The 27,056-nt window shown below is 36.5% G+C and overlaps 1 protein-coding gene across 8 annotated transcripts in view; it reads right to left on the minus strand.

Annotated features, from left to right (window-relative positions):
- ULK4 (unc-51 like kinase 4) overlaps positions 1 to 27,056 on the minus strand; it is a 224,149-nt gene that overhangs the window by 44,988 nt on the left and 152,105 nt on the right. For all 8 annotated transcript variants that reach the window (XM_048299801.1, XM_048299764.1, XM_048299787.1 and 5 more), the window contains 3 exons: positions 24,035 to 24,201; positions 20,500 to 20,598; positions 10,799 to 10,984 (listed from right to left, as the gene is read on the minus strand). In XM_048299801.1, the coding sequence (XP_048155758.1) occupies positions 10,799 to 10,984; positions 20,500 to 20,598; positions 24,035 to 24,201 (452 nt within the window). The remainder of the gene's footprint in view (positions 1 to 10,798; positions 10,985 to 20,499; positions 20,599 to 24,034; positions 24,202 to 27,056) is intronic.

The following is a 27,056-nucleotide window of genomic DNA, read 5'->3' on the forward strand; positions in this document are numbered from 1 at the left end:
TTTAGTCCTCCAATCTCCAACATCCATTGCTTTCAGTTTCATTTAAAACCAACAAACAAAAAAGTAAGTTTCAAGAAAAAAAACAGGAGCATCTTGAACGGAGGAATGGAGTGAAGACTCAAAAACACATAAGAAGAGGTGGAAATGTAGAATAAGGTATGTCAAGAAAAAGATCCTATCAAATATAATGGTGATTTAGAGACTAGAAGAGACTATAAAATCAATCATGATTAAATAACATCACTTTCAAAATGTAATATATGTTTCATCTTCGAACTACAGTTACATGAATAAATTGCATGAGCATCTCTCTGATGCCGCCAGAGCTCTTCAGTGGAGCAACAGTTCACTCCAGCAATCCTGAGGGCATATTATTTAGGTCTTTCAATGACAACTGCAATTTTTTTTTCAGCAATAAGCATTTTTTCTCACCAAACTAAAAGAAATATTGCTATATTAGCAGAACCAAGGTCTCACATAACTGATGTGTGTCACACAAACTACTCCTAGCTGTCTTAGAGTTATAGACTTTGAAAATAAATACTGTGGGCCATTTTGTGAATACACCTCCATTTATATTGCAAATACTAAACTGTACTAATGGCTTAAGATTACAAGAGGGCCCTAATCTTTATAAACCACAATTCCTTTTATGCTTTATGCACACTTGCTGTTTTATCACATATGCCAAAAATTACCTTTTATGGTATTTAAATACTGGTAGTACCTTGCAGAAAAGTAGCAGTATCAGGACGTGTTAATATATTCACTTCCATGGGAATTATTTAATTGTAAAAGATTAATGTGACACTGATTTTAACTCTAACCTGCTTTGTGCAGACTGTTGCTCTAATGAAAATAAGTGACACACAGCTACTCAGTAAGGACTCTTAAAATTTTACAGCTGTCAAAATGCTGCTTTACTAGTAACCTCTGCAGAGCTTTTCTGCTCCAGTACTCAGGACAAGCAGCACTGTGCCCAAGTTCCCTAGGGAAATTCTGCCTTTATATCTCTCCAAGTCCATCCAGAGGACACATAGAGAGCCCTGTGCTGGCACTCCCCTGGAAACACTGGCCTCTTGCATGAAAAGCCACAAAGGAAGCACCTAGTCAGAATGAGCAAAGGGTATTCTACCTTGACTCTTCCTTCTATTTTTAAGTGATTATATGGGACAATAGTAAATTGCAGTTATAAATAATGGTTCTGTTTAAATTATTATTTTGGTAGATTCCACTGTTTAGCACACATTACATATATATGCATCACATCCTGTATACACGGCAGATTTTTATATGTGCATTTTGTTTAGCACAGACAGGGCAGGTTTTGCCTTAAATTAACATTTTATGTTGTGATTCTAATATGCAGTAAGTCTATATATTATAATTTCCATGGATTTACAGCACAAAAATCAGATTTTCATCACAATGTAAAATATTATGCACTATGGAACATACCATTTTGACTTTTCAATGTATACTGGGGGTTATACTCCACAGCAGCTCTCTTGCAATTAAGTACACAAATATAATTCTTTTAAAAATAATTTTAAATCACTGGAGCTATTGGATGATATGAAATGACATGCATCTGTTGATTCATTTCTAATGAACACTACATATTTCTCGAAGAAGTACTCTTTCACTGATACGCAAGAATTTAGGTAATCATAAGGTTTTGACAAGACTGAGAATTGTGTGTCAACTTCAACACTCTTAAAATGCCCCCTGAATGGTCTAAAAAAGCAAGCTGTATAAGCAGAGTAGAGCTGGAATGCAAATAGTGAGATATTTTTATGCTGCATCTTATGAAATCATCATCTAGGCTCTGCATCCCAGAGAAAGCATCTGCTGTGTGAAATTTAGGACAGTAATTCACAGCCCATAGAACACTGCATCACCACAAATTATGTTTGTTATTAATTTATAATGATGTTCATGTAAAAACATTACATTTTAATAGTTTAAAGAAATGACAGCACTGGGCACTTTATATATGTTTAACTACTAGAGTCTTCATAATTTAAAATGTTGATGTTACATCACTGAAGATGCTGGGTTGAAACACTTTGAACTTGGAGAGGAGGGTCAGTTACTGTAGAAATCTATTGAAAACCTAACCTCAATGCACACAAATGCTATTTTTAAACATAACCTTGTTTCAAAACACTTTCATGGACCACAGACATCTGAAATTGTGCAGCACCATGCTCATAAAGCCCAGACATGATTATCATTGCCAGGGATTAGCCTGTGAGCATGGGCCCTCTGTTGGGGAACCTTAGAAGTAGGTACTTGTTGTTAACAAATATGTTAACCAACCCTTAGATGCATGAGATATCCAAGGAAAAATATAAGTATTTTGCTTTCTTTCATTGTACTTATGTTTTGACTGCTGCTTCTAAAGTAATTTTCATCTTTGATCTTTCCAACGATCTCTAACTTCTTAAACAGTGCCTTCTTTTTGCTCTAAATGGTCATATTGCTTGGTCTCATTGCCACGACCAGCATACCTTTGTTGTACTTACATATTTTTAATCACATTCCCATCAGACAGATAATCCATACCAGAAATTCCCTGTCAGGCTATTTGTCTCCTTTGCCTAATTTACGTGCCTCACAGTCCCCTATCTTCACAGCCTGATGGCCAAGGACTGTCTCCCTCTACAATAAAAGCACTCCAACTATATATTCCCTGTTTATCTGCATCCACACACTGGCTTTTAAAATCAAGCTCTGTATGATGTGCAAATTTGCTCATGGCAAGATTTTTGAAAACACCAGCTTTCCAGCAGTGCTCCAGCCTTACAAAATGAAGAGAGCAAGGATACAGACAAAGTGAAATATAGCTTATGTTTGTTGCATGCCTTGTTAAAGTGCATAAATTGAACCATATTTTAAAAATCAATAGATTTTTTCACTAGGTTTAGTGTTTCAATAGAAAGAAACATTGGCAAGGAAAATAAGGGAGCAAAAGGATTAACAAAGAGGTTACGACAAGACCTTTTACTCTGATTGTTCACTACTAGATGATTTAGAAGTCAAAGGAAGGAGCACTCCATTTCAGCAGGGAATCTAATTCCCACATTAGATTTCATCCTGGTACATCATAGTTAAAATTTTCCTTACACAATGAAATGTAAGAGACTATTACACCTTCAGTAAATTTGTCAGCAAGAAGATTGAGTAAGAGATAGATGTAATGAAAAAGGGAGGTGTTGTTGAAGGGTTTGCAATAAAAGTTTACAAAAAGTTACAGTAAACCATTTTACATGTAACTGTATCTCATCTTCAACACTGGCAACCAAAACCTTCCAAAGCTCTTTAGTTTCTGGTAACAACTTCACATGAAGACTAAGGATTTTAAAATATTTCTCTGACCATACGAATTTAAATTTTTAATGAAACGAAGATTCTTTTATATTAGTAATCATCTAGTCAAACATTCATACCTGCTTGCACAGAACTGATCGTTACCCATGAACTTGTTTTACCCAGAATGGTCATTTTGAGTCAAATTATTTCCTATTAGGGAGAGTCACTTTCAGGCCATTCCTTGATCCTATTTTGAACACAGCAAAAAGCTGGATTGTTTTCTGGAGAAAGAAATTACTTTTTACTATGCTTGGATTGAGCTAATCACAATGACGTCCCCATCTACAGACTAATGAAATTCAGTTAATAATGAAAGCAGAACCTACTGCTCATATGCTCCCATTAATGCTACAGAACATGGAAATATGTGCAACCTAGTATTAAAATTCAGGATGAGAGATTTTTAATAATTCAATCCTATTTCATTTGTGTTGATAGATTCTCTTAAGTAAAATGTTGTATGAGGACCATGATTTTATCACAGGTTACATGAAGCCTGTTATTTTTGATAGAACAGGTTTTGAGGCTCCAATTATCAGTGGTTAAAAAAAAAATCTCTCAGTTTAGAGCCAATTAAAATAAAATTTTGATTCTTGCGGTTGCTAAAAACTTCTTGACACTTTGAGTTAAGAGTATCCCAAGACGCATACAAAAACCAAAAAACACTGTGTTCACAGTTACAGATACACAAGGATATAAACCATATCACATAAAGTGAACTAGTAGCCCTATCATTCACCATCCCAGCCTTCTCAGCGACAGAACTGATATTATTCTACATCTCATTTGATGCAGCAAATGTAGCCAGAGATGTACTAAATTCACACGGCAGAATAGGATTCTGATGTAGGCAGAAATAAGTGATCCTATAAGCCTAGACAATCTTATCAAGATTTAAATATTTGCTTTTTCTATGAGAAAAAATAAGCAGAGCATTCCTGTACCATCTAGTGCTCTGGGTCAAAAAAATAGCAAAATTTTCTCCAATCTGGTAACAGCTACAGAGCTTCTGGACAGGATCCAAAGTCAAGATGGAGGAAGATAAGAATTCTGGGGACCGTATCACTCACTGAGACTTACTCATGGATACTCACTCTGTTTCATTTCATAAGACAGAGGGATAAACATAGGAATAAACCCCATCAGTATGTAACTTTAGAATGCTGTGCTTAAGAATTCTGGTGAACCAAAAGAAGGTTATTGTAAAAATCAAAAAGGTAAATTAAAAGGAAGGCCAATCAGAAATGGAAAGGCCGATTAAAATCCTATCAGTGCTCTAACCAAGTGTGTAAATCTAAATACTGAAATCTTCTTCCCTCTCTTCCAGTAGAAACCATAGAATGCAAATGTAAAAAAAAGAGTAAGTCAAGGATGCTGCTAACATATTGTCCTACTATGCAGCATCCTGAAAACATCCCATGAGTTACTCAAAGTGTAAGTGAGCCTGAATTTAGCCCTTCACAAGCTCCATAAGCCAGGCACACATGTGAAACATGCCTGTGCCTCTAAGGTGAAACAGTATCTAAGCATTTCAGATTAAAAATGAAAATTCTTATCAGACCTATAGTGAAAAACTGTGTCTGGGATTTCAATACTCAGAATCGAGTTAGGCCAGGTAAAATTAACCATGTATAGTACTATAAAGAATGCTAAGGGATCTCAAATATAAACCAACTTCAGCATCCCTCTCACATCTGGGTATCCTAAGTATTACTAGACATACAAATAACATTTTCATGTAGCACTTTAAAGAAGTGTTTTTTGAAAAGCTATGTTATCCTTAATACCAAGTATATAATTATAGATGAAATAATATGTATCTTAGGACTTGGTATTGCTTGTAGAATGTGTGACGACAAACTGGAATATTATTAAGTTTTGATTATACAAAAATCACACTGATTAATTGTTTTCCTTCCCAGCTACTTAAAATGCTTTACTAAGCTAAGAAAGAATCTTCTATCAGGTTTTAATGGTAGAAGTACAATATTTCATTTCCATGAGCATTTGGTAGAGCCCATATGACACTAACAGCTGAACATAAAGTTCAAAACTGCAAAAGGGCTGTGCCACAAGAGAACTTTGTCCATCAAACAGTGAGTTTCTTTAAATTACGCTAGTTATACTAGCTCTATTTAAATAATTGTTTGTCATTTAAATTGTATTAGTGTAGTTGTGATTAGCTGCATTTATCTTCTGAGTAATTTAAACCAAGTTTTCTTAAACCTTTGCTGTAAAATTGAACACACTGCTGCTTCCTGAGCAATGGCAATGGCCTGGTCCAGCAATCCAATTCACAAATAACCCTGCAGACTGTTCATATTCATCGGGAACATTTTAATGTTTTTTATTTAAAAAGTGTCATTAGATTGTATTTCAGTCAAGCCACAGGCAAAACTGAAAAAGCCATACTTAGAAGCTTACTTTGCAAATAGATGAAAACCCAGTGGAGGAGGAGGGGAGAACAGTCTCACTTGCCCCTGGCCCAAGGCAATTTCACCACCCCACTTGCTGCCCCTGTGTTAGGGTATGGCAGGGCCTGAAAGTGCCATGGCAGAAGGCTGCCAAGTCACGCTGGGAGGTGGAGGCCTCCCCATCTCTCATCTCTGGAGATCCTCTCCAGTTTCGTTACAACTGTAAAAAAAACCCCTGCCTGAGTGTGCAAACAGGAGCTTCCCAACTCAGCGAGAAGGGTGAACGTGCATTTTCCTTCCCATGTATTTGTTTCAAAGAATTTTGAGCAATGCATCCTGTTATGATCTGCATAATGTATCCTAATGCTGATTAGCTTTTTCCTATTTGGGAGGATCAAAGTTGTTTTTATCTAATGAAATGCTCCCTTTTAATATATTTACAATAGTAATGTCTTAAGGACATTATTCTTGTAGGCTGAAGCCAACAAAAGACAGTCTATAAGGAAGGGATGCAGGCTTGGTAACAACTTGAAAATAAGAGATTAACACTAATGAAGGACAGAAGTTGTTCCTGTAAGTCACACAAATTTTAAGAATATGTATAATTTCAGGAAAGCTTGTTTGTTTACAGTGACTATACCTATACATGTCAGCAACTCACAAGTGAGTATTGTGTTCACAGTCCAACAAACATCTCTGTCATAAAATTATTCCTTAGAACAATGGAATATTATGGATTATTTTAGCAACTAATTAAATTAATTACAGGCTGCTTAAAAGATTCAGATGAGGAGTAAGATGCATAGAAAGTTTTCACCAGCTAATTTGAGATTATTTGAGTGCTGTGCTCCCTTGGCAGGAGATATGCCAACAAGTTCCCGCAGCCTTTTAAGACCATGGGAGAACAGACACGTCTGGGAATTGCTGCACAAGCACCTCCTTCTGGCGCTGAGTCCTTGGAGCTGAAGCTGCAAAAGGGATGCTGAGAAACTCTTGGGATTTTGCTTCATTTTCTTTGAGGGAAGCTCCCTATAGATGTACTTGTGGGAATCTACTAAGGAGCAAACTTCCAGCAAGAAGTTCAACTTACTGAGGGATTGCAGAACTGCTACCCTAAATCTGTGTACCTCCCCAAGCTCTAAATGTCTTTATAATGCATGATCAGGGATTAATATAACAGCGACCTAATCTAGGACCTGTTGCAGTAAAGATATACACATATATTTTTATATACAAACACTGAGCTGTCTATTCAAGAGATGCGAATGCAGCAGATCTTTGTATAAAAGTGCCGATGATATCATTGCTAATCTACATGACAGAAACACTTAAGGACCCCATGATTTGAACGACATCTTAGACATAGTGATCAGTGGTTCCCCAGGCTTTGGTACATTTGAAACAGGGTAGTAAATTTCCTTACAGGTACATAGTGATGCTGTTGCTGTGGCTCAAATTGGCAGGGAAATCAAATTAGAGTTCAATAGTCCTACAATGAAATTAACAAATGTTATGGAATTTTGCCACAATTCATGTAATACCATTCTAGCCTAAATGTCTCTCCTACACAGCCTAAAATGATTTGAGAAATCCTTATACATACCCCCATGCGGTATATGACACGCAGATGACATCCTAAATGTCTTAGTTGCTCATGAAAAAAAGATGCACAACTTTTTGACAGTTATGATACACAAGTTAGTAAAAATGAGATTCTAGAAAGACAATCAGGAGAAAAAGGTGTGATTTAGGAACTCAATATCCTTTCTGACTAATATATAAGGGAAAAGCCATAGGAAAAACATTCTCTCTTCACAGTGAGTGCAGAAAGCCTAATATTTACTCATTTTTCTCAGAGGAATTTTTCCTTATTACTATATGGAAGTAAGAAAGAGTCTTCTCTTGTTCTGAAAGCTGAAATAATTTATTTGTGAGTACCGAGCTGTAATCCCACAGCAATTATGTGTCCAGTGGAAAGATATTGGCTAGTTCTGTAAAAAATGCCTTTACATTACATACTAGATGATAAATTGGGATGGCAGGGAGATTTTTTTCCTCTGGAGAAAAAAAGAAATTAAAAACTTCTCAGTAAAGTAGGCAAAAGCTCAACTACCTGTTTCCCAAATGAAAATTCCTTCTGCTTCACAAAAGCAAAATTATTTTGATCTAGGTAATTTACTGGACTCATTTTAAGATGCACTATATCTTTACAGAAGAGATGGAATGATAAGATAGTGATTTCCATGACAAGTGGCAGGAGAGGCTTCCAGAACAAAAAAAGCAAGCAATCACTCTACTGATGTCACCAATCAGTTACAAAAATGCTGCTAAAAAGATTAAGTGTATCTGAATAGCATCATTGTCTAACCCAAGATGAAGCAACCAGAACAAGAGAGTTCATGGAAGGTCTGAAGGAAAAAAACCTCCAAATCCTGTTCCTTGATTCAATAATTTTATTCAGTTTCTGTTCATTATATCAATGCCAGTGAGAGAACGTTCTTGTAAAAAAACTGGTTAACCTGTGCTTGACAGAGCCCAAAGCTTTGAAAACTAAGAGGTAATTATAAAGAAAACAGAAAGAAGACAGTCAATGCTGCCTCTTTAAAGCTTTTAGATGATCTTTACTTACTTACACGGTTACAGAAATTAGCTCAAAGCATATTTTCTCTCCTAATGATTCCTTTTTACAGCAAAATAAAGCTTATAAAAAGGGATGCTCATAGCAATTCCAGTATTAAGTCTGCAAGAAGTCTGGCATATATCTTTATTTCTGTTTAAGAAATGAATGCAACAAAATTGTAGGAAAACATTTAATGAAGAAGGTGCTGCAAGAAGTTTATATTATCCTGTAGTCAATTTGCTGGTCAAATTTGAAAATGATAATTAAAAAACCTGAACAAAACAAACCAACAAACTCAAATCTCCAACTTTTTTCAAGAAATCTTCCACCCACTGGAGATAAAACCCAGTGGTTTAATTATTAAGTTATAACAACATATAGAGTTCATCAAATTAAGGTCATCTTGTACATCAAGTTCTCTGATATGCCTTAAACTGAAGACTCTGAAATTGAGAGATCTGCCTCCACTGGCTCACTGCAGTCAGGTGAAACACTTAGATAAAGGTTAAGTAGTCACACTGCTATGCCCTTCCTTATTTCCAGCAATACATGCCATAAAGGCATCTGTAGCATAACCACATGGACCTCTTTTTGTACATTCCTGTCTTACATAAGCAATACCTTTACCTGCACCAGCAAAGTCAATGTAACCACAAATTGAAAAGTTGCTCTATATAAGCACTGATTGGCAACAATGAAAATTGGTGCACTTACTGATCCCTCTATTAGAATATTGCTCAGATACTGAAAAACACTGCTCTAGGCTTCAAAATTCAGCTGATGTGGGCTGAATCCTTCTTAAATATATATGATTATATTTCAACGTCTTTTGTGATTACGACAATTTTGACAAGATAATAATCTCCTCTGAACAGGACTTTTTAAGTTTAGAGAAATAACATATGATTTATTAAATAATCTGTCAAATTATCTATGAACCCTGCTTTCAAAAGAAATCTTATGATCTCATTACAATAATTACAGAAAAATCTGTGCCTGACGTTATAAATAACGAGTACCAGGTGTACAAAGGAGAATACTGGAACTTAAAGTACAGGAACTTGCAAGGTTCAAAAGGTGACAGCATAGCTTTGTTCTCTAAAAATAGTCAATACAAGATTCTGTGTTAAGTATCCTGCACACTACGTCACTACTAGTCTGTAGCTATGCTACGATGAAATAATCTACATATGTATATTGCAGCTTCATTTCTCTTTCCTTCCCTCACACTTTGTTACCTTTTTGTCTCATCTTGCTTTTGGAGAAAAGCAAAAGCCAGTTCTATGCATCAAAACAATTATTCAGAAAGAAAAGCAGAGGTACAAGCTAAAATTGATAGGAAGTATCTTTAGAATTTTAAACATCATATCAACTTTAATTTTATACATTTATGCTTCTTTTAGGGCAAGATAGGGCAAAACAGGGAAGAAGGGTATGGTGTTTAGTTTCCTGTGATGTAAGCACAGTAGGCAGGAGAAAGAGGACAAGACCTCTGAAATCTCTACGAGGGAGTTGCTTCCTTTTAATTCCTGCTGCCATGGACTGTAGTCTTACTCTAATAGCCAGCACTGCACTTGCAAAATTGAAATATCTTCTGCCTCTTACACTGGGGCAGTTACCCTCTTTTAACTGAAAGCTCCTGCCTTTAGAGAGTGAAGGATGAAGTACTCATCCAATGCAATGTTGTTGACAATGCAGGCAAAGCTTCTTATTAAGACACTTCAATACAAAAACCCATAGTATTATCTGAGAAAATGCTACAGATACCCAAAGTTTTCCTTCTAAGCTACCTGAAAGACATAAGCTGCTGTCATTCCACTGTGCTGGAGCACGACAGAAGTGAACCTCCTACGTGTCAATAACATCACCAGAATAAGCCCCTGCACAACTCCCACTGCCTGGCGCTCTGTGTTACAGCCACTCCAGCACAAGTGGTCCCTATAGCTCAGGGAGAATGAGGACTCAACAGCCCACACACAAACCTATTCCAAGTATAAAATAGCCTTTTATTCACTGTGAAATAAACCACTGTGTTTCTGAACAGGTATTGAATGCTACAAGGTTAGTTCTTTCAGAAGGCATTCAGAAAATACTTTACAGAGCTGAATTACTAAGCAAATATAAAAATAGCAAGAGTTATTTAAATAGCTGAATGGTTAACTGCAACAGGAGAATTCCTACAATCATTTTGTAAGAGGTTTTAAGTGTAGAAAGCTATCTCCTCCAGAAAAGTGAAATTTAAAGTCATGATATTCAACTTAGCATATTTTATTTTTAAAATTATTCTAAAATATTTTTTCCTTTAAGAGGGAAAAAAACCAGACAAAAAAATTACCAAATGATATAAAAGAACCATGCAGACTTTGAAAAAGGTTAGATGTCAACTCACCAGTCTCTTTACAATTTTCAACAAAACCTTAAGTTCTCGTGTATCTTTTTTGGACTTCAGTACTGCAGCAAAGCTGTCCATGTTTTCTGGAGACATACTCTCCTGATTGGTCCCTCCATACAGCTGAACCAGCAATAATAAGCACTGTGAGGCACTCACAAATATTTCAGTATCTTCACTGGGAAGCTAAAAATGAATGAAAAATGAACAAGCAAAAATCAAATTCCAATTTCAGAAAAATTGCATATCACTGGAGATTTGGAAGAGTATTAACATTTGCATTGTGCCAGGAAAGAATCATTTCTAGCTGACTGACTCAAAATTCCACTAAACTAAGCATAACAAAGTGATGAAAATATAATTAAAATATATCTACTCTTAAGCAGCAGTATAACAATGTCTCCACTATGATTCTGTCCAGTAGTCTATCTAGAGTTGACATCGTAACAGCACCAAAAATGTTGCTCCCAACTATGTAATTTTATTCTACTTTAAACAGAAGCAGTAATAGCAGAAACTATCATTATAGCCATGATGTCTAATCTTCTACATCATGCACACCATAAAATTTTAATTATTTCTAAATCAAGCCCCTTGAGGTAGAGCACAGGCTATCTAGCTATTTAATGGATTTTAAGTAGTCACATTAGGAGGTACATTTCGAAGACTTTTTATATTTTCCTGAATTTCAGCTTTTCTGCACTCCTTTAAAGATCAGACACTGGAGCAGGCCCTAGAAATAGGATGGAAAATTCTTTTCTGGGAAGCAAAATTACAAAAAAGATTGAGGGACATGACCAGTGATCATCTTTAAATGAGGTTCTAATAATATGACACCACTATCAAAATGATTTATATATTTCCTGAAAGTATAATCTGGAAATAACAAGTAGAGATATTATATTATGCCTGTATTTGGCACTGACAATGACATTTTGGAAAGACAACAGGAATGCAATGCCTAGTTTCAGCACAGAGAGTTGACAAATGTTAGTGTGTCATAGGTTAGCAAGCATAGTCCCAGAAGTGATGTCCTTGCTAAGGGGTGCTTACAGCTTCCTCTATGACCTGACAGAACCTATCAGTGGCCAGTTTGAATATGGACAATTCTTTAAGCCACTTAAAATTGTGACCACCTCTGCAATCCACACTTAAGAATAGACAAACTCCCCCCCAAGCTCTCTCTCATTTCCAGCGCTGGGACAGGTGGCTGCAGGGCCTGTGTGGGGGCCAGCGGGCCCGGCCCAGTCCCTGCTCGGGCCAGGCCGGGCCGGGCCACGGCCATCCTGGAGCCATGGGCCTGTTCCACCTGTGGACCCCCCCCTCCCTCCCCCCCAGCAGGGCTGTGGGCAGCCAGAGCGGCTCGGCTCCCCCCGTCTCCACTGCAGCCAAGACTTCAGCAAAGAGGCACCGCTGTCCTACAGAGGTCAGGTGACCAACAGCAATAAGCCACATTCCAGCTGCAAGGCCGAGGTGAGATTAACACTTTTAGTGCTGTGAAGAGCTGAAAACCTGAGGGAAGAGAAAGAGGAGATGCTTAAAGCTGAAATTCTGTTGTGAAGCTATGATATATCAGAGTATCCTGTTGTAATTTCATGAAGATATGGGGGGTGGAGTGTTCAACTCGTGAGCAAAAGCACCTGCGCTGAGATAGGCAGATGCTGACGCTGCTGTAATTTCATGCGAAGTTTGGACAGGGAGAGATGGACCAGATGAGGACTTTGGCTCCACATGGGAAAGGAGAAACCTCAGTTCCTAAAGATGGACCAGATGAGGACTTTGGCTCCAAATGGAAAAGGAGAAAACCTCAGTTCCTAGAGATGCTCCCAGAGATAGTCCTAACGATGAAGATGAGGATGACCTTTTGCTCCCAGAGAAAGAGAAGGGGGCCTCTGTTCTTAGAGATGAAATGCTCCCAGAGATGGGTGAAGAGAACTTCTGTTTCTGAACGGCTCAACCTTAAAATTGTACCCCAAAAAACTTCAAGAGTGGACCCTCAAAAGCAGTTGCAGGAAAAGCTGCAAGTCAGGAGAAGGGACTCACACGCGAGCAGAGAGACTCCTCTTCCTAAATGGACTGAACAATATTTGGAAGTGGGTGGCTGGTTCGTTGTGATACTGTTTTCATAGCACGAGCAAGAAGAGACTTCTCTTTCTAAATGGACTGAACAAGGTTATTATGGAAGTGGTAAACAGACTGAACATCTTAAGGGTTGTCTTTTTACATTGTCAGTGGGAGAAGGGAGGAAGGTGGGGGGAGGAGGAGAGTTCTGAAGGTGGTATAATTTTTTTTTTTTCTTCTTTTAGGTCTGTTAATAAACTTCTTTATATTCTTTCAAGTTTGGTGCCTGCTTTGCGTTTCTCCTAATTCTTATCTCACAGAAGATAAACAGTAATGAGTATCTTGGACCAAACCACTACATAGTGAAAAAAAATCATAGCGGTTTCTTGGGAACAGGCAAGAAGATGATTGGAAAATGTAACAGCCAAGGACTGAAGGAATTCAGTGTCTACAGCAAATCAGAGGGAGGGTTAAAGGGGACTTGATCATATCCTCTCAGTTGTATGTGAGAAAAAGTAGGCTGAGGATAGGTTAATTCCTTTACTTGAAAAAGGACTGCTAAGAGATGATAGCTCAAAACTTTAGACAAAGCAATTCAGATTAGAAGAAAGATAATACTTTGATTTCCTTTTCTTTCTTTCTCTCTTTAATAAGAGCAATTAACTGCTGAAACAACTTTCTTAGAACTGAGACAGATTCTCCATCAAAGGCAATTCAAATATCACAAAAATAATTTTTTTCTAAAAAAATAACAAAACCATTTACTCCAATGAAGAATTAATTTAGGAAAATCCCATCTATATATAACCCCCGACTAAATTATTGCAATAGTTTTGTCTCACCTTATAATCTATGACCTGAACAAAATATGTTGGTGGTAGTCTTAACCAATTAGGTACAGAAGGGTAAAAACGCCTCATCATTCCCACTAGTTTTTTTAATTCTGGAAGTTACTTAATTCTGGAATTACTTACGTCAAAGAAGCTAGATTAAAATACACTAAACAGACCATCCTTACAGACAATAAGAGGAAACAATTTATATAATCTGTCCAACCATTCATGTAATATGACAAATAATTTCAATAATGATTACTTATTTAATCCTCAGTATGAAATTCCTGAATTTTTCATTTTAAGGAAAACCTATACAGTTACTTTAAAGCAATCTGAACACATCCTCAGACATACATCTCTCAAATATTCAAGCAGCAGTTCCCAAGGGATCTGCATGCAAATACAATCCTGTTTTCCACTAGCTTCATAGAGTTGCTGTTTAAAACACACTGAACTGAGATGTAATCTCTGAATATATAGCCCCAAGACATATCACATTCGATTTGACCTAATACTATGCAAGTGACAGGACCACAGCAGCTATTTCTTCCTCACTTTTGCTGCATGGTTTTTCTTCATTCCAATCTAAATGCCACTTATTTGATTATTTCCTTTCCATTATCCCGACTTATCTAGTAACTTCATCAACGGAATTAGCAAGGCTAAAAAGCAGGAAAAGCTACAAATAGTAACAAGCTTTATAGCTCCATTTATATCTTCAATCCTTACCAAATTAAAAAAAAAATCTGCTGGTTTCACTTGGGGCTTTGAGACAACTTGTATTTCCTTCACCGAAATAAAATGCCATTAGAGAAAGGATAGACAACTACTTTAATGTATGTCTCTCACACCTTTTAAAAGCAGCATTCCAAGTTACAGTTTGTTACTAGATCAGTGTAGGCAGCTACATCAACCACCCCCTGAAGAAAATCACAGTACAGGGATGATATTCAATTTTCAAATGCTGTTTGTTGGCTAAACAAAGATAAAAAATGAAAATCAGTGAAAATTTTGGACAGATATATCCTTGCCTGGGTATTGCAGTGGAAGCTAATTCCCTGGGTTCCACAGGCACAAAAATCCCATGTTTATTCAGTAATCACCACAGCCATACTTGGAAGTGAGACTGATTCCAAGGGGTTTTTCCTGAGATATTCATTAAATATCAGAGGAGTGGAAAGGTGTCAGTCGTCATAAAGGACCGCTCCTACAACAAACGTGTGAAGAAACACACAAGGACCACAAACCCCAGTGGGATCTTCCCAACACCATGACTGTCAAGGAAGCGAATAAGCAAGTCCAGCTGGTTAGTGTTATTCCTGAGGGAGGCTGATTGCAGCAGGAACACCCACTTAGTGAGGCAGTGGAACTCTGTCCTAGGTGAGGGAAGAGCTGTGCTTGGGTCAATGGCCTTGCTTCTCTCCTCCTGGCATGCCCAACCATTTATCAATGTCGTCGTTGCTCTTTGTTCCCCAACAGGAGAAAGGAAAACCCTTTCAATCCAGTGAAAGGAAACTTTCCATCCAGTCTGTCTTGGCATCATATAGTCTTGCACTTCAGAGGGTATCAGGCTTTCGGTGACCATTTTCCAAGTATCACTCCACAGTTCCCAACACCTGCCAGCTATGACATCACATTATTCAATCACCAATGCCAATGAAATCTTTCATCCCCTGTTGTACTTCAGGCTCTTCTGCTCCTCTGCTTCACCAGAGTCTCTTTGAGCTTCAGTGTTAACTAGATTTTGGGGAGCAAGTTGCTGTTACACTGGAAAATTCAGGGCAAAACAATAGCAGGACAGGTCTTGTATGAAGAGAAAAACAAGCTTGGAGTAGGAAAGGCCATATTTACACTGGAGGGAATGAGAATCATTGGCCTACAGTCTACGTCATCAATAATTAAGGTGGAAGAGGAACTCTCAGCAATGTCCCTATTTAAGTATGTCCACATCAGCATTTTTCTCTGTAACTCTCACCATTTTGCTGTTTCACTTCTGACAAGTAGTGATTTAGATGTCAAAAGTTGTAAGCTGGTAACCTGAAATTCAGCACTGGCTGCCAGCCAGTGTTAGTACTGCTTATAAAGAATAGGGGATCTGAAGAACATTACTGGTATAAAACAAAATCTATGGCTTAAAATGTAACAAATACCTGTAACTACAGGAAACCAAAAATGAAAAATCAGCTTTCAAGTAAATAATATCTCATGTTTAATAAGAATAGGAAAAACATAATCATGTTGTTCAACAATGAATATAGATGGATGGTTCAGCTCTTAATTAGATGGAACAGCATTCTGATTATTTTTCTAATCAGAACAATTCAATCTTGTATGAAGTACATTTCCTCGAAATGCATTTATAATCTTTGTTCTTTTAGGTGAGCATAAACCCATGAAAAAGCTAGTTCTAACACTTTAAAAGAATATCTGCCCCTTAGTATTATACAATTACAAGAAGTTTCTGCTTCCTTTTATCAGTCTTAGAGGGCATTATGGATTCAGCCCCTCAGCAAGGTAGAAAAGTTAGCAATACTCCAAGTTTCTAATATTCTTGGCTAGTGTATAGCTTGAAGAAAATCCAGAACTTTAAAATAAATTACTGAAGAACTAAGGTCATAAATTTTGCCATTCTTTAACTCAAAACTTATTTTTCACCTTTTTTTATCATTTTAAAATAATATCTCATGGCAAGACTTCTGTGCAATGAAGGCAGTGTATTACTCTTCGCTTAATTTTTATGGCCATGTTATAATTTCCTGTAAAAAAGCTTATTACACAAAATTCTATTTTCTTTTCCTTTCTAGATAGAACCTGCTCTGTGTATTTTAGAGTTAATGTGGTGAAGAGCAGGAAGTTTCTTGTTGCTGCACATCCATATTTCTGCAGTCCGTTCTCAGAAATTCCACTATTTGAAACTGAGTTGCAGTGTGCTCATGAATTGCAAACCACTGCAAGAAACGTGTGATCATTTGAGCTGAAGTGGCAGTTTTCACAGAGTTGGAATTGTTACAGCATCTAATTTTAGAGGTACAATGGAACTGTCTGGATTACCCGGAGGGGACACTATTTTGGTGCATTAATGAGGTTATACACATGGAGAGTTTATTACGATTAGGGATAGATATTCATTAGATCGCTACTGTGATTACAGAACGTTCTATAAAGGAAGCACCATGGGGATCTATGGGGAAGATGATTTTGCAAACACTGTACAAAATGTAAAAGCAAAACATCACTATTAATCTGCAAGCTTTACTATGCTATTCTTATTAGTAAATACACACAGTTTAAAATTAAAAAATAAAATATTAGATTTTTACTTAAGGCAAGACTGCCATTCTCCTACCTAAAGGAAAATATTTTAAATATATATATATATATATACATATATATTCACTTCATTTTAATCTAGGCTAATTGTTGAGAAACTAAATCCCCATTTTGAAATTCTGTGCATGTAACAACATTTTCTTCTTTCCTCTGGTGCTTGGGGGTTTTTTTTGGTTTCTAGGGTACCTCTGTATAGGAGAATTCTTCAAATAAAATTTCCAGGTAACATTTCAAATACAGGAAATAAACATACGTCTCTCCACTCTAACCACAGAACAGTCTGTCTTCCTAGAGAAAGAAATGTGAAATAAAATTCCACAGTTATCATTCTTCTGCAGTCATTTTCATTATTCATTAGCAAATAACTTCACATACTCTGAAAGTAAAGTCTGGGCACAGACATAGAGTCAGTGCAATACAGAGACAGAAAGTGCCTAGAAAAGACCATCCATGTGCACTGAGGCTTCGTATTTGTCCTCTTCACGTTTGGACATGATTAACTGGACTTTCAACAGTAGCATACAGAGCACAGTAACAGTAATCAAGTGCAAATTTCCCCAGAAATATTATAATGAGGAATCCTACCACCAGAAGTCACAAAAAGTTCTCTCCCAGCAGTCTAATAGGCTCCAGAAAAGACTGAAAGATCTACACCTAGGAATTGAATCTAGGACCTACAGAGAACAAAATTCCTTTTTATATATAGATATATAGATATATGGCATGGTTTCTGAAAGTTTGTTAATATCCACACTGAAGTGATTTCAAAAGTGGGGTTTTTTTCAGTATAATGGGTACATCAAAAATTAGAAGGTGTTTTGTATGTTCTACAACTGCTGCAGGTTTCAGAAAAATATTCAAATTACATTTATGTTAGCAAAGAAACATTACCCAAAAAATTAAGTGTAATTAACTTTTACACACAAAACTGCCAAGGAGAAGACTAAATACTCAATTTATTTTCCTCTTATTGATCAATTATATTCATAATGATCTCAGGATTAAATATTGAATTCTCCATATTTGCAGTTTTTCCTACATGACAGAATTTGTAATTATTTCTCCTTTTGCATTGTTAGATCTCAGAAGTTTCATTTACATGCAATCTAGGTTTCCAAAACTTGCTTTGCTATGCCTTTAGTGACAGACTAAATCACAACTACAGAAGGGAAAAATTGATTTGAAGCTTTTGACATTTTCAAGTGTAACTCACATTGATTTTTTTGAGGGATTATTGAGAGAGAAAACCATGTAGAACTTGAAAAAAATAAAAAGACAAGTAAATGAGACATGGATAATAATCTACTTAAGGGATATATATTTCAGTGAGGAAAAACAATTATTCAAAGTGACTAAGAAACTATGTAAGTGACTATAAGAAACTATAAATATGCTAAGATAGGCAGAAGTAGCAAAGCAGGGAAAATAATTTTAAGTCAATATTTTAGAGTGATGATTACTTCAAAATTTAAGACCTCCATTATCTCCAGAAAATATAGTTCACAAAGAACTGAATGTCTCAAAATAGCAATAAGGGGTTATGTAGCCACACAGCCCAATGAATACAGAGAACAACCACTGGCAGCTCCACAGAATTTCAGTTTAGGTAGGCCTGAGGCTTTTTGAGGGGTAGGGAGAATATACATCTTGAGACATGCTCTACACTTCACAAAGAATCTATTTCTATTTAAGGAGATTAGAGCATAAACCATTTTAAACAAGTGGATCCTAAATGCTAAAATCATTATTCCATTGCTCAAACTCTTCCAAGCTTAACAGGAGATGTTTAATATAGCAATGGGAAAAAATATTTGAAAAATAAAATCTAAGAAACCTAGCTGGAATAACTTTCACAGATCCAAACAAGAGAAAATCCCTCACAGAATTTTTACAAAATATAAAACAAAACAAAACAAACAAATATCTATCTATCGATCTATCTAAAGAAGTGGCACTGGTGGTCTTTATCCTCTACCTGTATGTTAAAATCAGAAGATTTAGAATAATCATTTTAAACAAACTGGAATCTGCAGAAGTACAGAACAAAGCAAAACCTAGTGGTAATTTACAGCCATGCTTCAGAAATACAAGGGCAAGTCGCAATCTAATCAGCACATGCTAACTATACAATTATCCTATCCTTTAATTAAAAACTTATAAAAGACTTCCAGGTGGTATAGGCTGAGTTAAAGCTTGGCCTCTAATTTTCTGTTCTTTAAAAAGTTAATAGAATTTAAATTTATGACTAGTTTCACTTTAAAGGAACATTTGCATCTCTTCATGTCGTACTATTTATCACATATAGCGATTTAAAAAAATCAATAAAAAATAAATTAAAATAATTTGTAAAGATGAAATATTAAATAGTTGAAATTCAGTAACTTTGTTTTAGGTCATTCAGAGTACATTCCAAAAAAGCCTTTGTCAATAGCTGGTTTAAATAAATCCATCAAAGGAAGACTTAGCACCAAGTATAATGCCAACAATTAATAAAAAAGGAATCACACACTTCCTCAAAATAGAAGATGATAGACAGTGCTAAAGATAGTAGAAGGATCACAGTACTAATATCACAAAAAACCTAAAAACCTTTATTTAAATGAAAAAAAACAAAACAAAACAAAAACGTGTCTGGAAGAGAACACAGTGAATCTGAAACACCTCTAAGTGAAATAACCCCAAAAGGACACTGCGGTAAAGCAAAATTCTCACATACCATTTTAATGGTTTTATGTTGACTAAAAGGCTGATGCAGCCTCTAAAAGCACTGTCCAGCTCAAGAAGCATTCCTCTACTACAAACCATTACACACAGAGTAAATATAGATCTCTGTATGACAGAAGTTGAGCTGCTGGGATACATTAGGGTCACAATGCAGCACTCTGTGGAAATTTCAACACAGTGCTGTGACATCTAGTAGACCCTGGAAAGAACTGCCTTTAAACAGACACACTTCAAAGATGTTTACAGATCGCCAGGGACCACTCCCACTCATAAATCCCTCAGGATCATGTTGAAATAAAACAAAACTCTTGAGAAAACTCAGAAGGCTCAAACCTGAGAAAATAATATTAAAATACATCACTCACTGCAAGCTAAATTTGCATTTAGTGACTTTTCTAAAGGTAGCAGTACTACTAGTTTCAAATTTTGAATGCCATCCTTTCCCTATGCAGTGGTGACTAGTCCATTCCGAAGGGCTAAATGTTGGCTATACATATCCTGCATCCTAACTGGGAACCTGCAGTCCGCCCCTCATCCCACTTCTATGGTCAGGACAAACAGCCTTACTCTGACATCACTGGTAACCTGCAAGTCACTGTGACCTATAATGTCTTACAAAGTGTTAAGAGTACTAGGTGGAAGCTTATAAACAAGTAAAAAGTAGTAAACAGAGCTCTAATATGTTGAGCTCAGTTGAATAATTCCAACTTCAGCAACATTCCATAAGGTTACAAACAAGCAAACTCTCACCAGTTGAATAAGCCGGCTAATCAGGTCCGTCAGGGGTTTATTGATAAGCAGAAGGTCTTCAGCAGCTTGCGTGTCCCCTCCTGTGCCAGATTTCTGTGCCTTAGTAAGAGAGATAAAAAAATCAAAAGCAACCTTGGTGATTGTTCTGAGGAACAAATTAGGTCCATTAGGTGGCTGAAGTGTGAATGGGATGTTTGAAGGAGACTTGTGCACTCTTTTCTAGTTAAGTATTCCTGGGCTCCCAACGAGCAGTTATGCTCCCTCTGTGACACTAAGCACAAAGCAAAGGGATCCATGCTGCCATGCCATTCTCTACAGGCTGAATACACTGACCTGCATGACATTTCTTCAGCAAAATGCAATAAAATGTACATGCAAAAGATACATCTGAAGTCATAAATGTTTTGAATATTTATAATTTCAGTCAACATTACATGTCTATTTTAACACTGAAGTTCAGCTGTTTTTTTCCCCTTAATCAGAACAATTTTACATGCAACCCAAACCAAGATAATCAAGGTCACTGAAAATTTAAGATTCTCAGCAATATTGTCCAATTTTGCCTGTCTGCCTACTCTGTATCCTGAAATATTCACATTATATTACAATAATTTAAATTATTTTTGAAATAGGAATAATAAAGTTTTCAAGTAATAAGATCAGTTATTACTTGTAATTCTGACCACTGTCATCCCCCCCATCATCAACACATACTACTGTCCTAGGCAGTGCTATTTATGACCAATCCCTGCCCAGGGCACCAGAAAGGTCTGCTTGCAAGATTTGTCATTTCACTTCATTACCTTCAACCAGCTTTGGACCATGACCCTATACAGTCAGACTTCTAGAGGGAAAAAAAGTAAACATTTTGTCTAAAGAACACATTTAAAAATCGTTTTGTATTGCGTTTCATTTATAGCTCAATCCTAAAAATCACTGTCCAAGTGCAATACTTGGAGGTTTTCATTTGGTTAAGTGAACAGAGGAGCAAGTTCCCTGAGACAGGTGCCACTATTGCTCAAACCCCACTGTTGATACTGATGAGTTGAAAGGATAATGCCTTTCTTGTGGAAATAATTTCTAAATAAAAGAGAACTGAAGCCGTTTCTCTAGGTAATAAGTTACACTGGCATATCCCTCTCTGAGACTCACCACAACGACCTAGAATGCTGAAGTTCAAGAAGGGCAAAGAGACAGTGCAGAGAAGACAAAAAATGGAATGTTTATATTAATGAAGAAAGGGGAGTAAGCCACCTTCACTTCAGCAAAATTTACAACAGCTTTTTCTCATTAGTACATGGATGAGAAGACAGACACCTTCCATGAGGGATCTTTGACTACTTTCTTTAACTTTCATGTATTAGTGTCTTTGGAAAGAGAATGAACAATAGCACTAAAGAAATTATATATGTATATGAAGGATACACACTACACCATTGTTAAACCCACATTAAGTTGTAGAATCATATAATCATAGAATGTTAAGGGGTTGGAATGGACCTTAAAGATCATCTAGTCACACCCATACCCACATTTCCCTCAGGCAGGGACACATCCCACGAGACCAGGCTGCTCATGGCCTTATCCAGCCTGGCTTTGAACACTGCCAGGGTTGGGGCACCCACACCCTCTCTGGGCAACCTGTGCCAGAGTCACAAAATAGAGTCCATATATCAAATTGAAATTGCAAATTCTTTTCAGCTAATGTGGCTCACCTGTGGGACATATGACAAAACTTCTCCAAAACAGACACGCAAATTAATCTGGAACTTTTCACTACTTCCATTAAAATACATGTACTTGGACCACAAAGAGCAAACTCTTGAATGAAGCTGGATACAGTTATCAGCACCATCCAGCAGGAATACTGAAGTGCAATGGAAAAGTGGAGACATGTTTTGCCTATGCAGCTGGATAAGGTTATCACTTTACACATAAAATGCTTAAATAAAAAGGATTCAAAGTGGAGGCACTACCATCTGTAAAAGACAAGCCACAAAAATGGATAATACAAGAAAATTTGATTCTGTTTTTCAAGTTCTGATATAGATGGCATCTTATTCAAAAGATCTCTATAAAAACAGTCCAAAAATAATATTTGTGATGCATTTAGTGACATGTTAATATTGGAGTACTATGTAGTCAGTAACTAATGGCCACCATTCAATAGGGCATGTGTACTGATGTAGAACTCCCAGAGATCTTGTGATGAGTATTGTCAAGACATGTAAGCCAAGGCAAGTAACACCACTGTAAAACGAATTTTATATGGGCACAGAATACTGCTATGCTTCAAAACTCAGTTTTCTACCTGCTTCTTGTTACTCATTAGCCTTTAAGAGCACAAAGCAGTTTACTTTGACCAGAGATAAAAAAAAACTGGAGCTGGAGTTTAAGTGCATCAATCAACTATTGTATTCAAGTAAAGTCAGAAGAAAATTTGGTTTTGAATGAATAGATTTAATTTTAATCTAAATAAAAACCTTCAATTTGACTAATATTACCAATCCATGTGCAAGATCCTCTTTCCTCATGTGTTCTCCAGAATAATTGGCCTCACCGCTGTTGTATGGAGCACAAGTACAGAATTCAGCTCTCCATGATTACATGGAGTGATGCCAAAAAATATGACAACAAGCAATTAGCCTACAAAATTTGATTTATGAAGTGATTCTTAGACGAAAATATCGTTACAGAACCTGATAACAGAGGACTCAAAAAAGACAAGGCATTATACCACCACACATGTAAACCAAACCAAAAACCTCTCAGTGAAATGTGGTCTATAACATAGCTGCTTGTGTAAATCAATGTAGAAAAAAGAGAAAAGCTCAATTTTCAACACCAACTTCTTACATTAAGCCTACTTAAAAAACCACCCCCCCAAAAAACTCCAAAAACCAATCCCCCCACCACAACACCCTGCAAACCCAAAAACACAGAATCAAAAGCAAAACCAAACCAACCCACAGAGGAAGGGCTTTGTGGACTAAAGAAGCCATGTCTTGATAGATATTACAACCTATCTCCAATCTTTTCAATCTGTCCTTCAGATATACTTGACCTAACAAATTTCTGTTCTTCAGTGGATAATCCCAAGAACATAAAAAATCCTAACATGAAGAGTAGGTGTTGTTGTTTGCAGCGTAAATACAGAAGTTACTTCCACTTCACTGACTTAAAAATCTGGTAGATCATTTAAAAACAAAGCAGTATTTGCTAGCTTTACATCATGTCTAAATAAAGATGAATACTTTTTCTTCATAGGTTACTAAGAGAGCTATGTAAAATTTCTTTGAATTGTATCTTTTTGTGCTCCATTTTTAAGGAGGAAGATGTCTTTGCTGGAGCAGGAAGCCCTATCAATGCCATGACTTGCAGTGGTTCAAACAGAAACTTGGAAGACAAATTGAGTTTCTGCCACACTAAAAATTCGATAAAATCAGAATAGTGGGAGTCTCATTATTAAGGATAACAGGAAGTTATCTAAAAAACTGTTTAAGACAATAAAGACCCCAGGAAATAAATCCCATACCTGCAAAGTCTGGCGCACAATGTTTGCTGTATATGTCAGCATGTATTGCAAAATGTCAAGCAAGGACAGAAGCAGCACATTTGCTGTCTTGGTGCTCCTTTTATCATCTGCCTCCAAGTACAGAGCCACAGCTTCTGTTAGAAGATTACGGACGTGATGAGCCAGTCCTACATAGAAAGTGAGACAAAAAAAAGAAAAGAAATAGGTTATCAGGAAAAGAACAGTGTGGAAGGTGACCTAGATAAAAATAATGGATTATGATAAAAACAAATCTTACATACATTATGAATATTTATTACATTTCCTCTTTTTCTCCATTACTGTAATTACCTTCTCTCTTATTCTGTTTGGAGCAGCTCATAAAGAGAGTTAAACTGATACAATAAAATTTACTAACTGCATGGAAAATTGTGTAACATTCATTAAATTAAAACCTACTTTGAATCCTAAACTTTTCTGTACCATGCTGGTACACAAGTCTCCGCCACAACACCCCTAGTCAAAAGAACGTAGCAATTTCTCCACAAAGTGACACTTCGAGGTGGAACCAAGAGTTTCTTAACAGAGCCTAAAGTTTCTTAACTGGTCTGTCAACGAGAACCTTACGCACATGCTTTAATTGTAGAACCAAACAATGCTATGCTTAACATAAAATATATTCAGAAGAGCATTATAAATGAAATACTGCATAATACACTTAAAAGGTTATTAAGATTTGTTTTACTGATGGTAGTAAAAACTTTCCCAAAAATATCTTTTTGTTTTGAAGGGTTTTTTTAAGCTCCTTTAGAATTCAATAACATCAGCCCCTGTAGCTTGCCTAACCATAAATCAATTGACATAGCAGAAAAATATAATCCAATTCAAGGCAATATCAATTCAATTGACAATCCTTCTTACTTTCAAATACAAAGCGACTGAATTCATTATATTGGATATTAATCTATTTCTTTTGGACTTTCATAAGGGATGAAACATTCTTTGTTTCTTAACAAAACCATAATACATTTGCAAACTATCTTTTAAACTTGCAATTCGCTATGGAGTCACTTGGATGCACATATGTAGTAACACTGCACTGTATCAGGATGTTAGCTTCTAGTCCCCATGATTGTCAAAAAATGACTAAAGTATTCCACTGATTTCAATGAAGTAAGAAGTGTTCTTTTATAAGTTCTCTTTTAAAAAGTCATTGTATATATTTCTACAAACATCAACACATGATTAACATGAGACATTGTAGAACACATTACATGACTACACCATTCAGCTTTTGAGAGCAGTCAAACCTGTGGGGGTTTGAACTCCATCAACTATCGAAACTTCCCACAAAATATTTTCCTCTCCTATTCCTCACTCTTAATATTTTCCTCAGGAAATGAAATACACTTTCATTTAAAATACAGTTATGGTTCTGGATCATTAAGACTCATACTCTGCTTCTATCTCACATCTTCTGTGGTTTTATGATTACTAGCATTATTCTTTCACAAGAGTTTATTGATGGATGACAGCTCAGGGCGAGCTTTGAATTTCCTGGAGTTTTGTCTGAATAAACCAAGCTCTCAAAATGAAATCATTCTAATCTCACACATTTAATTTCCTTCTCCTTTTTTAGAGTGCAATTTCTGCTGCAGCTCTGAACACCTCATACAAAAATCAGATACATTTAAGTGATGTCACCAATACCCACCAAGAAGAAAAGACAGACATAATTGCATGTCCACCCAATACAAAACTTGTGGTTAGTCTATGACTATTTTCAACAGGCTAAATCAGAATAAACCTAAGGAAACAGTAGAGTAAGACTTGGTCCCTATCAAAGTGATGTCTCTAAACCTGCCTGCAGGAATATGACCAAGTACACATTGTTTCTCCCTGTATGTGGCCACAAAACCCACAGCCACATCAAAATGAATGAGTCATCCCATTGTTTCCAGATGGCTTACATATAACCACTAGGACAGTGACTTGGAGATGAATGCTGAGAAGGCCACTTTCATGTCTAAGTACTGCATTGCATGGGTCATCATTAAGAATGTTTTAGGTGGTAGTCACTTACAACACTAAGTACGATTGACTAGGGAGTGAACAATGGGGAATGACTAGTAGTGAACAGAACACCAGGATCCATGACTGTGATCTGCAGTCCTTTCCCTTTCATTTTTGAATAGAACAACTTGCTTATTCCCTTGGCTGCACCAGCCTGAATCTCAGAACTGACTCATTTCTGTTGTTTGGTGAATAAGGAGGTGAACCAAACACTCAACCTTCTCCCCATCCATTGAGACATGAATAATAAAATTACCTAGATTTTATTTTCTTGAAGTGCTTACATCCTAAGGGTATGTGTATTAGCAACCCTGCCTCCAAACACCTGAGATACTCATGTTTACCTAGCTAACTACAACATCAGAATTAATATTTTACATTTAGGTAGATACATGCTCACAATGAACAGAGCTATATGTACAAAGACATGCAAGCCAAATTTGAAAATTTTCTGGGGAAAAATATTCCCTGGATTTAATCTACCTTTGGAAAATTTAGCACATCCAAACTTTATTATAAAGACACCTAAAATAAAACACTGGTGCAAAATGTTCCCTAACACACCGCATAATTCATACAGAAACCTGATAAACACTTGGTTCCACAGATAAAAGCACCAGACTGACCTCTTGGCCAAGTAAATAAAGTTCCAGACATGCTCTTTGAAATACTTCTTTGTGTCACAACAAAACGAAAATTGGAGGCCACAGTTGTAGACATGTAAATATAGTCCTTGCTTACACCACAAGACAAAGTACACACTCTCGGAAAAGAAAGTTAGGAAGCTGGTGTAATTTACAGTGACCATGACAAAACTCCATAGAAATCTAATGGTCTTGACCACTGACACTGTAACCAGTTTGCTCAAAAGGCAGCTATAAAGATTAAGACTGACATGTTTCAGCATTCAAGAAATTGAACCCCAAAACAGTCTGAAAAAAAGCATGCAATTTTATAAAAAGGAAATTGA

This window comes from Corvus hawaiiensis, chromosome 1 (assembly GCF_020740725.1).
Source record: "Corvus hawaiiensis isolate bCorHaw1 chromosome 1, bCorHaw1.pri.cur, whole genome shotgun sequence".
Lineage (NCBI taxonomy): Eukaryota > Metazoa > Chordata > Aves > Passeriformes > Corvidae > Corvus > Corvus hawaiiensis.